The sequence below is a fragment of the Lithobates pipiens genome, unplaced genomic scaffold, assembly GCF_037356315.1.
Source record: "Lithobates pipiens isolate NorthernLeopardFrog02 unplaced genomic scaffold, aLitPip1_a1.2 Scaffold_3, whole genome shotgun sequence".
Lineage (NCBI taxonomy): Eukaryota > Metazoa > Chordata > Amphibia > Anura > Ranidae > Lithobates > Lithobates pipiens.
The window spans coordinates 118,178,969-118,197,588 of record NW_027507790.1 but is presented as its reverse complement, the minus strand read 5'-3'; the positions used below and the strand labels follow the sequence as shown (position 1 = coordinate 118,197,588).

Here is an 18,620-nt window from a genome sequence, read left to right as displayed (position 1 = left end):
TTCTGTACACTATCTTTATTGTAAGGCCCGGTGGGTCTTATACCAGATGATGATGAACAATTTTTTTTTTTTTATCGCTTTTCTGGGAAGGTTTACAAGCTTGATAACATCACCATTCTTTTTTTTATTTTATTTTTTATTTTTTTTTATTATTTGTGATGGAAGGTTTTACGTGTTTTTATGGATTAAGATGGTTTGTATAGTTGTTATTAATAAGAGAAAAAAAAAAGTTTTTTTCAGTCTGAGTTGTGCAACATTTTCATGTTCTATGCGCAAGAGGATTTTATGATTAATGGGGGGAGTTCCTCTGCTCCTCCTCCTCCTCCTTCCCCTCTCCTCTGCAACATTTGGCACTTTCCTTTTCTTTTTTTTTGACAGGTACCTGCTCCCACTTCTGTTCAGATCACCTAAACGATCTGAGCGAAGTTCTCTTCCCTGCAGTCTTGTGGGATGCATCAAAGGTCCCAGAAGACACTGAGACCATTCACAAAGTGCAGCGTGCCTTGTGCATGAACAGTGGGCGGCCAGCTGTGAAGGGGGGAGGGGGAGCGGATACCTGTCTTTGGTGGGTTCCCTGTCCCCACTTACGGGGGGCTGCGGCATAGTTCGACAGCAGCTCAGTTTCCCTCCTACTGCCGGACTAGTGAGAGAGCGCAGCGCGCAGTAGGAACCCGGCCATGATGCTGAAAGGCTACACTGCCAGGTTCCCATAACGGCAGTGGCGGCGTCGGTATCCGACAGCTGATGGAAAGATCAGCTGTGGTGCCGACATCGCTGGACTCTCTAGGACAGATAAGTGTCCTAATGTTAAGTCAGCAGCTACAGTATGTTTAGCTGCTGACTTTTATTTTTTAGTGTTGAAAATATTTTTATTGAAACATTTCAAGTAAAAACAAAAAACAGTAACCATCATTAGACAAATGCAAGCAAGAACAGTAACAGGAGTACAATTGCGGGAGGCCGGCTAATGACTATCGGCCACAGCCGGTCCCTAACGGGAAGCTTGGAGAGTAGAGAAGACTGCCTGCTCACCGTTCCACGAGGCCACAGTAGTGAGAAATACTCACGGGTTACTACATGAGGTAATATTTAAACAATAATATAAAAAGGATAGAGAAAGAAGAAAAAAAAAAAAAAAGGGAGAAGAGAGAGGAGCAAAGTGAAGAGGAGCAGGGCGGTAGAGGGGAAAGCTAGATAGGAAGAGGAGAGGAGAGGGGGGGAGGGGGAAGGAATATGGGTAGGGTAAGAAAGAGCCCACAGTGCCCTTATGCGTTCAAGATTTGGTTCATTAAGGTGTCAGAGGAAGAGAAGCGGAGCCAGATCGACGACTTTTATTTTTTAAAGGAGCGGGCGGACCTCTGCTTTAAGATTCCAGTGCCGGGTGGAGTAGAAAAAAAAATGATTGGGTGAGGATAGCGCTGGATCCTGGGATCGGCGAGTGTCTGTTTGTTTTTAGTTTTTGTAGCTTTTGACTTAATTTTCAGAATGACTGGAGCACCTCTTTAATTATATTACAAAGGACATAGTAGCTGCAAACTCAAGAGTGGAAGTCTCTTCACCAGAGTCCCTAATATAAACTGTATTTTTTGCCTGTGAGTGACTCAACCCATCAACATCTATTCTGAATTCTGTACCCTGGTGTGTCTCCATTTTATAACCTATTTGATTTAGATATATTCATCTCTGAGAGCACTGATTGGAAGCTGGTTTGATATTGTCTTCCCAGCATGCTAAGTGACCGTTTTCTGTCAGACCGGCTGCCATGCACACGGACCTGAATGTCAGCCAGTTTTTATAGAACCGGCCGATGCCGCCTGAGATTCGGCCTGTGTGTACTAGGCTTTAGGGGCTTTTCAGAACAGGTGTTGTGTTTATACTGACAGCATATAACTGATCGTGTCACTTTGATTGCACACAGGAACTTTATGTAATTATCTAATTATGGGACTTCTCCAGTTGGTTTGACCATATCTTATTTAGGAGTTTGATAGCGGGGGGGGGGGGAATTATTCATGCACGCAAGATATATTATATTTTATTTTTACTTTTTGTTTATGTCAAAAAAAAATGTTTGCAACTTCAAAGTCATAAGCATGTTGTGTACATCACATGGTGAGAAGCCCCCCCCCCCCCCCCCCAAGAATCCATTTTAATTCTGGGTTCTAATTCCACAAAACATAAACACTGAGGGGGGGTAGGAGGAGTGATGTTAAAGGGGAACTTCACTCGGGGGGGGGGATACGGATACTGTAGCTCCTGGCTTTTAGTAAACATTCACTTACCATTTCAGAGATCCAGCACTGTTCTCAACGGGGCCTGTTTTTCGCCAGTCTTTGGGTCTGCCAGGCCACCATCTTGGATGTGGGAATGCAACTGTGACTTCCTGGTGCTTTACAGCTGGCTTTCCACAGAGCATGTGCGAGTAGCTTTCTCAATGGGCTGGCAGCCTCTCAGGAGTGGGGGAAACTTCTTGGTGATCTCAGCAAAGTGGAGCAGGTAGCTGTCAGAAATGGGTATTCAAGCCAAGAAAAAAAATATAGCCCCCAAAAGTAGTAGAAGGGGGTCAGAGCAGGAAAAGCAGAGCATGGTTTTTATTTTTTATTTTTTTTTTTTTTTTTAGGTGACGTTCCACTTTAAGTAGGTACTCTGGCAGATCTACAGTGGGTATAGAAAATAACCCCCCCCCCCCCCTTTGTGATTTTATTTAAAAAAATAAAAAAAAAATAAAAAATTGTTGCGTTGCAGCCAGAAATGGAGACGTTTTTTTCAAGCTGGATTTACGCCAATATGTCGGGAAAAAACAAAATTGCTGAGTTAGAAAACGTTCCTCTGCAGCATGGACTGGAGCACTTGTCAGGATAGAAAGAAAAATGGAGGGGCAATACCATTAAATTCTTAAGGAGAATGCCCTCTGCCAGAATGTTGTCAATGGGAATAAAGGTTACCTTCCAACATGACAATGACCCAAAGCACACAGCAAAAATGACCACACAGTGGTTGAAGGAGAAAAAGGTGAATGTCCTTGCATGGCCTAGTTAGCGCCCAGACCTAAACCCTATTGAAAATCTGTGGAATGACTTGGAGACTGCAGTCCACAAATGGTCACCATCAAATTTAACTTAACTTGAGCAGCTCTGCAAAGAAGAGTGCAAAGTTAGTAGAGACATATCCCAACAGACTAAAGGCTGTGATTTAAAGCAAAAGATGGTTCAACAAAATACTGACACAAGGGGGTGATCCTTTTTCCAACTCATTGATTCTATTTTTAATTTTTCCTGACATGTTGTAAATACAGCTGGATAAAACAAAAATTTGCCAATCTTCATTTCAGTCTGCAAAGTAACAAAATGTTATTTTAAAGGGGGTGATTCTTTTCTATACCCACTGTATATACATGTGCATATAATGAGTGTTCTAAAACCTGTATGTCACTAAACTAAGATCTGCTTGAAAAAGCAGAATTTCCTAAGGGTTTAAAGCTGGCTAACCACTGACATTCATTAATTCCAACGATGAAGGGGCATTTATTACCATTTATGACCACTGATGTCAGAGCATGTAATATTCTGATTACTGATGTTGGGGTGTTTTGACCTCCAACCTCTGGGGCAGTTTGTTGATTCTACTTGCCTCAATTCAACCAGTGGACTGGATCATTGTTTAAAAAAGTTAAGAAACCCTCTACCTATAAACTTGAATAACGTTGCGATCTCATGCCTTCTTTAAATGAGGGGTGGTTACAGATATTTTCCAAAAAATTACATATCCTTTTTTTTTTTTTTTTCATGTCATACCCAAAAAGTAGAACCTTAACCACTTAAGCCCCAGACCAATTTGCAGCCAAAGGACCAGGCCCCTTTTTGCGATTCGGCACTGCAATTTAACTGACAATTGCGTAGTAATGCGACGTGGCTCCCAAACAAAATCGGCGTCCTTTTTCTTTTTTTTTACCACAAATTGAGCTTTCTTTTGATGGTGGTATTTGATCACCTTTGCAGTTTATTTTTTGCACTATAAACCAAATAGAGCAACAATTTTGAAAAAAATGCAATATTTTTTACTTTTTGCTATAATAAATATCCCCCAAAAATATATAAAAAAATCATTTTTTTCCCTCCATTTAGGCCGATACGTATTATTCTACATATTTTTGGTAAAAAAAAAAAAAAAAATGCAATTAGCGACTATTGATTAGTTTGCGCAAAAGTTTTTTTGTGTGACTGCGACATTATGGTGGACACATCAGAAGTTTTTGACACATTTTTGGGACCATTGTCATTTATACAGCAATCGGTGCCATTTAACCACTTTCAGACCGGACCATTTTGCTGGTAAATGACCAGAGGTCTTTTTACACTTTGGCACTGCGCTGCTTTAACTGGTAATTGCGCGGTCATGCAATGTTGTACCCAAACAAAATTTGCGTCCTTTTCTTCCCACAAATAGAGCTTTCTTTTGATGGTATTTGATTGCCTCTGCTATTTTTATTTTTTGCGATATAAACGTAAAAAGACCGCAAATTTTTGAAAAAAAATGATATTTTCTACTTTTTGTTATTAGAAAAATCCAATAAACTCAATTTTAGTCATACATTTAGGCCAAAATGTATTCAGCCACATGTCTTTGGTAAAAAAAAAAGTCAATAATTGTATATTTATTGGTTTGCGCAAAAGTTGTCACATCTACAAACTAAGGTATGTTTTCTGGAATTTACGCAGCTTTTAGTTTACGACTGCCTATCTCATTTCTTGAGGTGCTAAAATGGCAGGGCAGTACAAAACCCCCCCAAATGACCCCATTTTGGAAAGTAGACCCCCTAAGGAAATTGATAAGAGGCATGTTGAGCCCATTGAATATTTTATTTTTTTGCCTCAAGCGATTGAATAATGACAAAAAAAAATTTTTTTTTTTTTTTTTTACACAAAGTTGTCACTAAATGATATATTGCTCACACATGCTATGGGCGTATGTGAAATGACACCCCAAAATAAATTCTGCTGCTTCTCCTGAGTACGGGGATACCACATATGTGGGACTTTTTGGGAGCCTAGCCGCGTACGGGGCCCCGAAAACCAAGCACCGCCTTCAGGCTTTCTAAGGGCGTAAATTTTTGAGTTCACTTCTCACTACCTATCACAGTTTTGAAGGCCATAAAATGCCAAGATGGCACAAAACCCCCACAAATGACCCCATTTTAGAAAGTAGACACCCCAAGCTATTTGCTGAGAGGCATGTTGAGTTCATGGAATATTTTATATTTTGCCACAAGTTGCGGGAAAATTACAAACTTTGTGAAAAAAAAAAAAAAAAAAAAAAAGTTTGTAATTTTCCCGCAACTTGTGGCAAAATATAAAATATTCCATGAACTCAACATGCCTCTCAGCAAATAGCTTGGGGTGTCTACTTTCTAAAATGGGGTCATTTGTGGGGGTTTTGTGCCATCTTGGCATTTTATGGCCTTCAAAACTGTGATAGGTAGTGAGAAGTGAACTCAAAAATTTACGCCCTTAGAAAGCCTGAAGGCGGTGCTTGGTTTTCGGGGCCCCGTACGCGGCTAGGCTCCCAAAAAGTCCCACATATGTGGTATCCCCGTACTCAGGAGAAGCAGCAGAATTTATTTTGGGGTGTCATTTCACATATGCCCATGGCATGTGTGAGCAATATATCATTTAGTGACAACTTTGTGAAAAAAAAAAAAAAAAAAAAAAGTTGTCACTAAATGATATATTGCTCACACATGCCATGGGCATATGTGAAATGACACCCCAAAATAAATTCTGCTGCTTCTCCTGAGTACGGGGATACCACATATGTGGGACTTTTTGGGAGCCTAGCCGCGTACGGGGCCCCGAAAACCAAGCACCGCCTTCAGGCTTTCTAAGGGCGTAAATTTTTGAGTTCACTTCTCACTACCTATTACAGTTTTGAAGGCCATAAAATGCCAAGATGGCACAAAACCCCCACAAATGACCCCATTTTAGAAAGTAGACACCCCAAGCTATTTGCTGAGAGGCATGTTGAGTCCATGGAATATTTTATATTTTGCCACAAGTTGCGGGAAAATTACAAACTTTTTTTTTTTTTTTTTTCACAAAGTTGTCACTAAATGATATATTGCTCACGCATGCCATGGGCATATGTGAAATGACACCCCAAAATAAATTCTGCTGCTTCTCCTGAGTACGGGGATACCACATATGTGGGACTTTTTGGGAGCCTAGCCGCGTACGGGGCCCCGAAAACCAAGCACCGCCTTCAGGCTTTCTAAGGGCGTTACAGTTTTGAAGGCCATAAAATGCCAAGATGGCACAAACCCCCCCAAATGACCCCATTTTGGAAAGTAGACACCCCTAAATTTAGGGGTACACTAGTGAGACTAGGTAATAAATGGCGGGTGCCCTGAAACTATAAAAAAATAACTAACCAACCAGCGTCACCTGTAACAGTTATATGGTGATCACTGGTGAAAGGGTTAACTAGGGGGCAATCAGGGGGCTTTATGCGGTAGTATATGGGGGTCCCTGGCGCTATAAAAAGCTGCGGCGAACCTAAATACCTACCTGCCTAACTAGCGTCACCTGTGACACTAATACAGCGATCAGAAAAACGATCGCTTATTAGGCTGGGTTCACACTGGAGCGATGCGGGAACGCCACGAATGCGCGGCGGGTTCCCGCATCGCATGCCTCCCGGCGGCAGTTCACACTGCCCTATGCGAACTGCTGGGAGTGTCAGTGAAATGTTACTGACACCCCCAGATCAGTTCGCATATCGCAGTGCGATCTGCAAACTCGGATCGCATGGTGTGAACACCCATGCGATCCGATTCTGCTGCGGGCCAAAAAAAGGGTCCCGTGCGAATTTGCGGCGGGTGCGGCGAATGGCTGAACTCGAATCGCACAGAGATCGGATGTGATTTGCACTGCAGTGCGGTGCGAATCACATCCGTTCTCAAACCGCTGCAATGTGAACCCAGCCTTAGTGACACTGGCGACGGGGGGTGATCACGGGGTTAAACCTTTATTGGGGGGGTTAGGGGGGTACCTTAGAACTAAAGGGGGCTAACCCTAACTGCCCTAACAGTTATTAGTCACAAATGACACCCGCCGGGTGATCAGGGGGTTAAACCTTTATTAGGTAATAAATGGCGGGTGCCCTGAAACTATAAAAAAATAACTAACCAACCAGCGTCACCTGTAACAGTTATATGGTGATCACAGGTGAAAGGGTTAACTAGGGGGCAATCAGGGGGCTTTATGCGGTAGTATATGGGGGTCCCTGGCGCTATAAAAAGCTGCGGCGAACCTAAATACCTACCTGCCTAACTAGCGTCACCTGTGACACTAATACGGCGATCAGAAAAATGATCGCTTATTAGGCTGGGTTCACACTGGAGCGATGCGGAAACGCCGCGAATCCGCGGCGGGTTCCCGCATCGCATGCCTCCCGGCGGCAGTTCACACTGCCCTATGCGAACTGCTGGGAGTGTCAGTGAAATGTTACTGACACCCCCAGATCAGTTCGCATATCGCAGTGCGATCTGCAAACTCGGATCGCATGGTGTGAACACCCATGCGATCCGATTCTGCTGCGGGCCAAACAAAGGGTCCCGTGCGAATGTGCGGCGGGTGTGGCGGGTGCGGCGAATGGCTGAACTCGAATCGCACAGAGATCGGATGTGATTTGCACTGCAGTGCGGTGCGAATCACATTCGTTCTCATAAACCGCTGCAATGTGAACCCAGCCTTAGTGACACTGGCGACGGGGGGTGATCACGGGGTTAAACCTTTATTGGGGGGGGTTAGGGGGGCACATTAGAACTAAAGGGGGCTAACTCTAACTGCCCTAACAGTTATTACAGTCACAAATGACACCAATGCAAAAAAAAAAAAAAAAAAAAAAATGACATTGGTGTCACTGTGACTGGGGGGCAGGGGTAATTGGGGGGGTGATCGGGGGGTAAAGGGGGGGTGTGAGTGTGCCTGGCATGTTCTACTGTGTGTGTAGAGTGTTGGTGCAACTCACCGATCCGCTCTCCTCCGTGTCGGAACGAAAAATACCGACACGGAGGAGAGAATACATCACTTCCTCTCCTGTGTTTACATTACAGGAGAGGAAGTGATGTCACCGGGGATTTCCATTCGTCGAGAGCGATCGCGAGGGGGTGGCCATGAATGAATGGCCGCCCCCTCATCCCGGATCGCTCTCGACGGAATGCCGACCGCCGCAGGCACCGGGGGGGGCCCGATCGGGCCCCCCACCCGCGGGCAGGCAGGGACTTATATATACGCCCATATGCCTGCTCGTGCCATTCTGCCGACGTATATCGTCGTGCGGCGGTCGGCAAGTGGTTAAATTCACTGATTCCTTTGTAAATGACACTGGCAGTGAAGGAGTTAACCACTAGGGGGCAGTGTAGGTGTTATGTATGACCTTTTTTTTTTTTTTTATGATTATAGGGGGGCGTGGCCTGGCATGTGACGTCAGTGATCGTCCTTCCCTATAAAAGGGAACAGACTATCAGTGACAGCCACAGTAGGAAGCACGGGAGAGGTTTGTTAACACTGACCTCTCCTCGTTCTTCAGCTCTGTGACCCGATCGCGGGACATCAGCAGCGATCAGGTCCACTGGTCCCACGGTCACGGGGCTCAGGACCAGGTCCTGACCCACGGCTGGGCACATAAAGAATCACGTACAGATAAGTGCCAGCCATGCCATTCTGCCAACGTATATTGGCGTGAGGCGGTCCTTAAGCAGTTAAAGCCAACAGGCTTAATTAATTTAAAAAAAAATACAAATAAATAAAGCCCCCCAGGCAGTGTTCAAAATATGTAAAAAGCAGCTCAAGCTGCAATAACATTTTCAATCCAGAGTTGTCTCCCACAGTATTTTTATTTTTTTTTCTCACCGCAAGATGTTGTCTTTCATGAAAACTGAGGATATACCGTTACTGCAGGACTTTATGGCGACATGCCTTTCAATTATAGTATATAGCGATCATTCATAACTTCATGAGCACCCATCTAATATTGAGTAGGTCCCCTTTGCTGCCAAAACAGCTCTGACTTGTCTAGGCATGGACTCCAACACAGGTCAGCATGGGCACCCTGACTGTTCTGCAGCTACACCGCTCCATACACAACAGACTGCAATGTCCCCCCCTTTTTTTTCAACACATCAACTTCAGGGACAAAATGTTGCTACCAAATATATCCCACCCACTTTTAGATGCCGAATTTAATTTAGACTATAGCCTCATATAATATAGTTTAGCTAGACATAAGAAGGTACCATCATCCAAATTTATATAGAGAAAAGAAATGAGTATGAGGAGGTGGGGCAGTTGCTGAAGCTGACCATTCACTTATTCCTGACCTCAATGGTTGTGGTAGACTATCTCAGTACTGATAAACAAAAACGTAATGGATCTATAAAAAGATTTATGACATATAAAAATGACATACAAAAATACATTTAAAAGCAAAATTGAAAAAAATTCAATAAACACTCTGGCTCCCCCAAGATATATCTGTTGATGAAGTGCACCTCCTAAGAGTGGCTTTTCCTCTACTAGTTTCTGTGTATTTACTGCTTCTTCAGGAGGAATAATCTAGAAGTCAAATACTTGAATAAATCACAAATCGAATACATTAAACTAACAGATTTTATACAATTTATAATTCAGCAGAAAATGTATATAGAAAAAAGAGTTGCTCACCCGACAGGTCACTGGCCATGTGTGGAACAAGGCCACTCAAAAAAAGAGCTCCCCCACGGCGGACAAGGGCAGTGTGGGCGAGAGAGGTTCTAAATAGGAAGGAATAATAGTAAAAGGGTATCTCATGCATGGTCACTCCACAATCAGTGGGGGAAAAAAAGGGGGCATGGGAGGGAAGGACAGGGGAATTGAAGAAAGGGGGGGGGGGGGTAAGGAGAGATGGGGAAGAAGGAAGGGAGGCAAGGAAAAGGGGGAGGTGGGAGGAGGTGTAGGGAATTGGAAGGGATGAAAGGGGAGGGAGCGGGACAGGAGAATAGATGGTGAAAACAGAATACATAGGAAGATAAAATGAGGGGGGGATTTGGAGGAGGGGGGAAAGGAAAGAGGTATAGAGTGGGTAGGGGGTGGGGCAGGGGTTGAGGAGAAAGAGGGGGGGGAAGAAAGGAGGTGGAAGGGGAGAAGAAAAACGGGGAACAAGAAAGGGAGGGGAGGCAGGGGAGCTGTGCGGGAGGGAGGAGAGAGGGAAAAGAGGGGAGGGGGGGTGTGTGCAAGGAAGGTAAAAGGTGAGGTGAGGGGAGCTGGGAAAGGAACACAGAAATAGGAGGAACCAAGGAACAGAGATGCAAACAGTGGACATGGGGGGTATACAGGGAGCAAGGTAACTCGCTTGAACACCAACAATACCGGAGATAAAAATATTCCAGAACTCCAGGGGACAAATAGGGGTTAATCCCAATAAGTAAAACAGACAGACAGCGAGATAACCAAATGACTGGCCTGGTCATGTGATGTAATAAGAAATTTTTGGAGCTTGCAAGGGCGATAAAGCATCCAATCATAGCCTGGTACGGCCTCCCATGTTTACCCAGCCAAAAGCAGCAGATGATCTCTGCAGGGTAAAAGGATATGTAAGTGTACTTACATATACATAACTATCTTTTTACCCTGCAGAGTTTATCTGCTGCTTTTGGCTTTTGGCCGGGTAAACATCCAGGGAGGCTGTACCACTTCCCCTTGCAAGCTCCAAAAATTTCTAATTACATCACAGGACAAGGCCAGTCATTTTGGTATCTCGCTGTCTGACCGTTTTACTTAATAGGATTAACCCTTATTCGTCCCCTGGAGTTCTGGAATATTTTTATCTCTGGTATTGGTTTTCAGGTGAGCCATCTTATACTGTATACCCCATATCCACTGTTTGCATCTCTGTTCCTTGGTTCCTCCTATTTCTCCGTTCCTTTCCCTACCCCCCTCCCCCCTCCTTACCTTTCCCTTCCTTACGCACTGTATAAAATCCTTAAGTGTAATCTACAGTATTCAATTTGTGATTTAATTTAGTGTTTGTCTTATAGATTATTCCTCCTGAAGAAGCAGTAAAATACACAGAAACTAGTAGAGGAAAAGCCACTCTTTGAGGTGCACTTCATCAACAGATATCTCTTGGGGGAACCCTGAGTATTTGAATTTTTTTTCAATTTTTCTTTTTATATTTATTTTTTGTATGTTATTTTTATATGTAATAATCTTTTTATATATCAATTATGTTTTTTTTATCAGTACCGAGATAGTCCACCACAACCATTGAGGTCGGGAATATGTGTATGGTCAGCTTCCACAACTGCACCACTTCCCCATCCTCATTTTTTTTTTCTCCATTTTTAGGTGCCATTGTAACGGGATAGTCCCATGTTATTCACATGGCTGCCAGTCGTTGCAAAGGTTTATGAGTGATGAGTGATTTGAAGCAGAGAATGGTGCTGGCATGATGACCTCATGTGTCATCAGAGGCCTCACCTTGGCCACAGGACATCACAAAAAAGTATTAAAAAAAAAAAACAGTGTGGGGCCCTCCAAGGGGGTGGGGGGGGGGGGGGGGTCAGGATTTGAGCCATTTGTAGGTCCAGACAGAAGATGTGAGATACTTTTCAACAAAAATATTTTTTGTGTCATTACACCTTAAGTGCAGGATATCAATCTTCATACCCAGTGTCATTCATTCTGAAAGATTGATGCCATCTAGCAGCAGAATGGAATTATTGCAGTGTACAGACCTGGAGAGAAGGGGAGTATTGCAGCTTGAGTACTTTTTATTATTTTCAATACTACCTTGACCCGGTGTGAACTCAGCAACTGTGACATTCATGCTGCAGAAATTACTGACTTGTTACCTTGTAAATGTGTTTGTTTCTACTACAAACTTGCCTTCTATTATTTTGGCAGTATTTTTGGTGTTTATATTGTAGATCTAGCGTCTCCCTTTAGTTAGAGGTAATGATACCCTTTACTGTTGCCAGAAAACACGGTTTGCTTTCCTACTTTGATAAATGCAAAAATTATTATTTACAGCTCTGTATAATTTATAGCCCTACAATGTGTTTGGGAAACCAACCACAAGCGTACAGGGCCCTGGCCTTGATAACATTTTAAGTTGTCTCTGCTTGTCATTCCCATCCTCTGTGTGTGTGTGTGGAATAGATAAAGCATTCTGACTGTTTAAAGAGATTTCTTGCTGCATGCTTGTACCAGGGTAGTGACCAAGTCCCTGAATTGATATTGCTGTTTGTATCCCTGCTGGGAAATTTCACACTTCTATTTGTCCTGCAGACCATTGTTACCAGAGCAAGTTATCTGTTGGGCAAACGTTTTGGTGACAACGTTGGTAAAAGATCCTCTCATTTCCTGTTGCATCTCCAGGACAGGAAGTGAAATCTCCACATTGGGACACAGAACAAAATCTGTTAAGGGTTTTATTCCATTCCCACTGCATCCAAAACAAACAAAGTTTAGGCTGTATGTACGCTTTAGCTTACTTTTTCATTTAGCATTTTGTGAATGTGCATAAAATCGCACCACATGTGTGTGCATTTTTGTGACACCCATATAGGGCAGTCCATTTCAATTGATCGAGTTTCCCTACATGTGACAAAGTAGCTCATGTACCTCTTTTTTGAGTGTCGTGCTTCATGCGTTTTGTTAACTGCATGTGTTTCCATTTGATGCACTTTTTCATGTTTGTTGTTTGGGGTTCCATTACAATGAATGGCAATGTAAAAGTGACACACATTATTCACACGTTTTGTAACTGTGTGCAAAATTGAGCAAATGGCGAAGTGTGAATGCAGGCATAATTTATGTTTTTAATCTGCTTTAAAGTGTATGTATGGGCAAAGAGAGAATTATTTAGTATGTCTCGGCAATGCAAGCACATTCTCAAAGGCTTATCTTTTAAAAATACTTCAAGTACAGACCTATACCTGGTAATCTGTCAAAGTGTGTGAGCTGACAAATCCATGCTGTTACTGCAAGGAAATTGTCAGCCCTGCACAGTTCTCTCCTGCTGGACTACAGAACATCTTCCCATCTCCTTATCTCCATCACAGAAGAGGGGGTTCTGTTGGCCAACAAGGGAGAACTCAGCAGGGCTGACAATGCTGCTTTCATTTCCAGAGCAGCAGAAACAGGTCTGAGTTTGCGCAAGAAGATAGAAACGTTCTCCATTTTTGTCAGGATCAGATGGAGTTTTTTTTCTGCAGCATTTTTAAAGAAACAAAGGATGGGGAAAAGTACATATAGTGCAGAAATGTTTTTTTTTTTTTTTGTTTCAAGAATGTGATTAGAGCCAGAGGCTCTAATAGGCTTCAAAAAAGGGTGGGCTTGGGGTGCAGAGCACTGCACTCCGAGCCCACCCAGTTGTGTGGCAATAGCGAATGAATATTTGCTATTCTCACACTGATCCTCCTCCGGGCCAATCAGGAAGGACCTGTCACCCGATTGGCTGAAAGGATAGGCGATCATATTGGATGCACGGCAGGAGCCACCGTGATGTAGAGGTGGAGGAGGAGATGCTCACCCGTCGCAGCGCTGCCTGCCCAGAACCTAGATGGGGTAAGTGGTAGATGACTGACTGCGAGACCCCCGAGCCGCCCCCCCCCCCCCCAAAAAAAAAAACACCAGCCGCCATAGACTACATGCAGGTTTTTGCCAAGATATACACTTGGCGTTCAGCTTTAGGTACTATTTGTGTGCAGGAATGTACAAAGCTTGGCTAACATTCCTATTTACCCCATTTGCACCCAAGAACTAGCAGCTGCCCATCACTTGACTGTCTCACTAGATTCAAAAGTCAGCTTGGATAAAAAAAACTGAAAAAGATCAAATGATTGTTTGGCTAATTTACAAAAATGGGGCAAAAGAGGGGGGTTGCACCAAGCCGTTATATTTAGTGTTTCAAATGAGGTCTGTGGTGTTACTGCCTGCCTAATATGATCAGTGCAAGCTTATGGGGCTTCTCTGGTGTGGCATTTACAAGGTTAAATCAGGTCATGAGGTGGTGACCTATCGCCTCCTAGCCACCTGTCAACCTCTGAAAAGTAATTCACCACTGATCGCTTTTCATAGGTGCTGCAAGGGCAGTCACACATGTGACCAAGCCCTTAATGCTTCTCTATGAATTGTTGCAGTAATTGTTTTGCTTGGCTACAAATTGCTGAGAGTGATCTGTAGCAGATCACATCTCAATACTATAACAAATTGCTAGGGACTCTTGCGAGATCGCATTTAATCTCTGAGGTTAGCAATTTGTAGCTAGTGATTTAGTTGCTAGAGTCCCCGGTGATTCTCTATAGCATTGGATTTTGCAGCAATTGCTTCGCACCGCACTCCCAGATTTCTTGTGATCTTCCAGCGTGAAGGAAATCAATGTGTGTATGGCCATCCACAGCTTCCAATACTTTGTTTCAGCTTCTGCTTTATATGTTTGTTTTGATAGCAGAGTAGAATTGTTTTTTCCCTCATCCTTCCAGCAGATCTGATTGCATGCACCCAGCCCTGGCTGTTTATATGACACACCTCTGACTGTGTCAGTTTGTAGGGCTGAGCTCCAGTAACATCAATGCTCAGCGCTGGAGTTGTTGGCTCTGGGGCATCCAGCTTAACGATCACATTAAAGAAATGCTGAAGATGGAGCATTGCTCACTGTTCTCCTTTCCTGTAATCCATTCATGTTCCAGCAAGCTACACCCCACCCTCACATGATACAATAAGGAACCTCTCTGTGTAATAGTATGGCAATGCAGATCTGCACTTCTCAATAAGCGTTTGTGTTGAAGGTACTGCTTCTCCAGACAGTGGCTGAGGGGGAGGGGTTTTCTCCCCATACTGTCTGCATGTGATTGGCCAAACTTGCAGAACTTTCCTCTTTTCAGCCTGACTTTTTTTTTTTTTTCTTTTTTGCAAAGTTGACTTGTCTACTTGTGCTGAGAGTGCACGTCAGCTGTAATCTGTTCTCCAGTGGCTCACACTGACACCATGAGCTCAGAGTCAGATGAACCCAAAGACGGTACGTTGATCTGCTTCCTATTATCTCAGCTTCTTACACTGGGCACCCGGCTGCCTGGGCACATGAAAGTGAAATGTGAAGTTTGCTGTGGTTTTAGCTTGTCAGCCATTATGTCTAGAGATCTGGCAGAATCATCTGAGGACAGCTTTTGTGTAGGTTTCCTGGAAGGAGTACACAAGGAATGGAATACTTCTTTCTTCTTGGTGGGTTATCCTAGGCCAGAAAGCCTCATGGTACATCAGAGAGAGTAGTGCTGATCACTTTAAAACTTGGCTGACCGTCTCATTTGTTGTGGAGGGGAAGCTTTCAACTATTACTGCTGCTCGGTGGGGAATGCTTGCAAGTTTCAGCTGAGAAATGAAGATCACTATTTTTGGCACGCTCGCTGCTATACTGTATTTCCTTTTTTTTTTTTTTTTTTTTTTTTTCCTTTCCATCTAACTTTTTTATTTCACAGAGAAAATACCAAAGACTGGTGAGAGACGGGTACTGTGAAAAAGGTTTAATTTAAAACTCCGGAAACCTGGATGCACTCCAGACACAATATAGTTATTCACAGTTGGTGCCTGATCTAGTTTATTATTTTTTTCTAATACAAATGTGAGTGCATGCGTGAATGCAGCGTGTATTCATATGGGTGAAAGTGTGTGTATATATAGATAATATTTACATCCATACATACCTCCTATATATAGAAACACACGGCACATATACAGGTGGAAAAAACTAGAGAGGGGTCGCAACAAAGGGAGTTGTGTGGCTCAATTTATAATTGAGTTCCCATTTGCATGTGTTGGGCAGTGCTAGGCAACCTTTCCCAACATAGACAGGGCAACCTGTTCACACCATTGGACTGCAGTGATGTGCACTGATAAAAATCAGGACATGCTGCATTTTTATGCAGTGGACTTCATCATGTCGCAGCACGCTGCAGTGCATTAATATGAATGAAATCCCTTTTGAGACATTTTTAATAAAGTTAGAAAAAAAAAAGAAGGTAAATGGTGCAATGTCTTGTAATCAGCACATCGTCACTTCACATTGCACGCCATCCACTGAACAGTAATGCACACTGGTGGTATGCACAAGCCCTTAAAGTGGTAGTCAACCCTGGAATGTTATCTTTACCTACAAGTGAGCTTATAATAAAGCTCACCTGTAGGTAAAATGAATACAGTGATAACTCACTTTGCGGGTAACGTGGTATATGAGCGTTTCACAAGACGAGCTCTATTTTTTATATTTAAGAATCATGACTTTATTTGCGTGCGCTGTCTCACAAGATGAGCAAGACTCAAGCCACTGGTGTATGTATTGCTGTATGTGGCCAGAGGTCCAGGGGTGCTGGAGACACTTGGAGATGCTCCCAGCTGGGTTGGGTGAGTGTAACATGCGTCGGAGCACCAGAAAGTGTCAACAGTTCCTGAGTGCCACCAGCTCTGGCTACATACAGTACTGCATACACCAGCAGTGGTTGTGGAACGAATCATCTGAGACTTCCATTATTTCTTGTGGGTGATCGTTTTGATATACAAGTGCTTTGGATTACAAGCATGCTTCTGGAACAAATTATTTTCGTAATCCAAGACCATTATTGTATCTTCTGAAAGTGCACCATTTAGGAGATATTCTTTTGAGTAGCAACCAGGGACGTCACCGGCGCATGCACTCTGAAGGAACGGCATACTTGTGCCATTCCTTCCGAGCTGTATGACACACCGTTATTGCCACTCGGCCAATCAAATGCCCGGAGCCCCCGAACAAGTAGACTGCGGTGAAGATGGAAGCCTCTGCAGTGGTGACAGAGCGCTGCTGGAGGGCATTGTTTTAAGGCAAGTCTTTCATAATGTGCTGGTATGCAGTGCATACTAGCACATTATGATATTGCTTTGCAGGTGGAAACTTTTTTTTTTTTTCCCCCCCCCTCAGTTTACTACCGCTTAAAAAATAATCCAGCAACGTTTTAGACATCCCAGCTTGACCCAGAGGAAATAAATTATGATTTCTGTGCTGCAACTCCTCTTTCTTTTTTTAGTTTGGTAGTTGCTCTGGACTAACTTGCATGCACAGAATATCTTACAGGTTCCTGCTGATGCTGTCCACCCTCTAAAGCTGGTCATAGATGGTGTGATTTTTCTTTACTGCAACCACAAGCTGCAGGTAAAAAAATTGCTAGATTCCACCACTGACTGTGTTAAATGGGGGAATCCCTCCTGTGGCGCTTATTGTGTTTTCCCAGCGGGGTGGGGGGCAGCTGTCCTGGCCGGCAGAACCCACATAGTGGTTATAGCTGCTGGCAATAAATGTATGAAAAATCTGACAGGCTGGTTGTACCCAAGTTGATCAATCAGCTTGGGTACAATCAGCCCATCCATCCATGGCTTGAATCTTGGCTTGTCTTTGCTGAACTGGCCGAGATTCGAACCACCTATGACCAGCTTCGTGTGTGTCTGTGTATACTAAGAGGCTGAGCCAGCTGCCGGTTTAGGCATCTGGATGAATCTCGACTTTTAAAGTCTGGACCTCTCCAGAGCCTGGACCAGTTCAGTGACATTAGCGGACTTTAGCCCACTCTCAGCTGAAAACTGGTCACAGGAGTGCCGAACTAAGTGCACTTCTGTGATCCATAGGAGAAGTAGAATCAAAAGAGCTTTGGCCCTACTTCTCCTTTAATTGGCCAGGCCAGCAAGTTGAACGGAAGTGTAGCATAACCCAAGTCTTGGATCACTTAGCAGGCACGTGCAGAGTATTTCCAAGGACACACAAAGTCCCTGTGTCAGTCTTGTACCTCCTCACTGATGAAGCCAGGGGTGGGCCATAAGGCAACAGATTGAACTGTAGAACAAGTTTTTCCTGTCATGAGTGTTTTGAAAAAGCACATTCCTATGGAATCTCTTGCATTCCAACCCAACATAGCTGAGGTGCTTAAATCTCAAGTGCAAAGCTTTTATACTTTATATGGAGATGTATAAGAAAATATTTCACCTAAACACAAAGTATTGAGCTGTCATTGTATTGTAGTATTTTGTACAAAGCATCTCTCTTGGCTTTGACATTGATAAGAATTGTTGAATGCATTTTTTTTTTTAGTGAGCATTCTTGTCTGGAGCACCCCCCCCCCCCCCCTTTACTCCTATTCTAACTGCCCTGTAGAAGGAAGATGCACATACCTATTCTCAGAATGCTGCGGTCATGTGATCTCCCTAGCAGCCAGCTTCAGGGTAATGGAGGGACAGCCAACAATGGATGCCCTATCGTAAGCCTATGGGTGACATCACCACCCAGGCATTGCAGCCATTGTCACTGGTTTCTCCTCTCTCTACTGAAGCTGGTCGCTGGGGAGGTCACATGACCAGACTTGAGTGCTCAGTAAGTGGGTAAGTATATGCATCTTCCTTTCAGCTGGATAAAATAGGAATTAGATGTGGGTGGGAGCAGATTTAGGGTTAGCTAGTAATATCCTGGACTTCCACTTTAAAGTTAAAGTGAAAATTAATCTCTGCAAATCGATTTAAAGTGTAAGTTAGCCTTTACAGAAAAAATGAAAAGGTAAAACTGTACAC

The 18,620-nt window shown here is 43.5% G+C and overlaps 1 protein-coding gene across 5 annotated transcripts in view; it reads left to right on the top strand.

Annotated features, from left to right (window-relative positions):
- TNFAIP8 (TNF alpha induced protein 8) overlaps positions 1 to 18,620 on the top strand; it is a 149,434-nt gene that overhangs the window by 85,208 nt on the left and 45,606 nt on the right. The window contains exon 1 of one of the 5 annotated variants that reach the window (XM_077462219.1): positions 14,898 to 15,057. The exons of 3 other annotated variants lie outside the window; for them this stretch is intronic. In XM_077462219.1, coding sequence (XP_077318345.1) covers positions 15,027 to 15,057 — 31 coding nt within the window. In that variant the 5' untranslated portion in view covers positions 14,898 to 15,026. Of the gene's footprint in view, positions 1 to 14,897; positions 15,058 to 15,223; positions 15,261 to 18,620 lie in introns of those variants that run through there. One more of the 5 variants, XM_077462220.1, reaches the window with a different exon arrangement.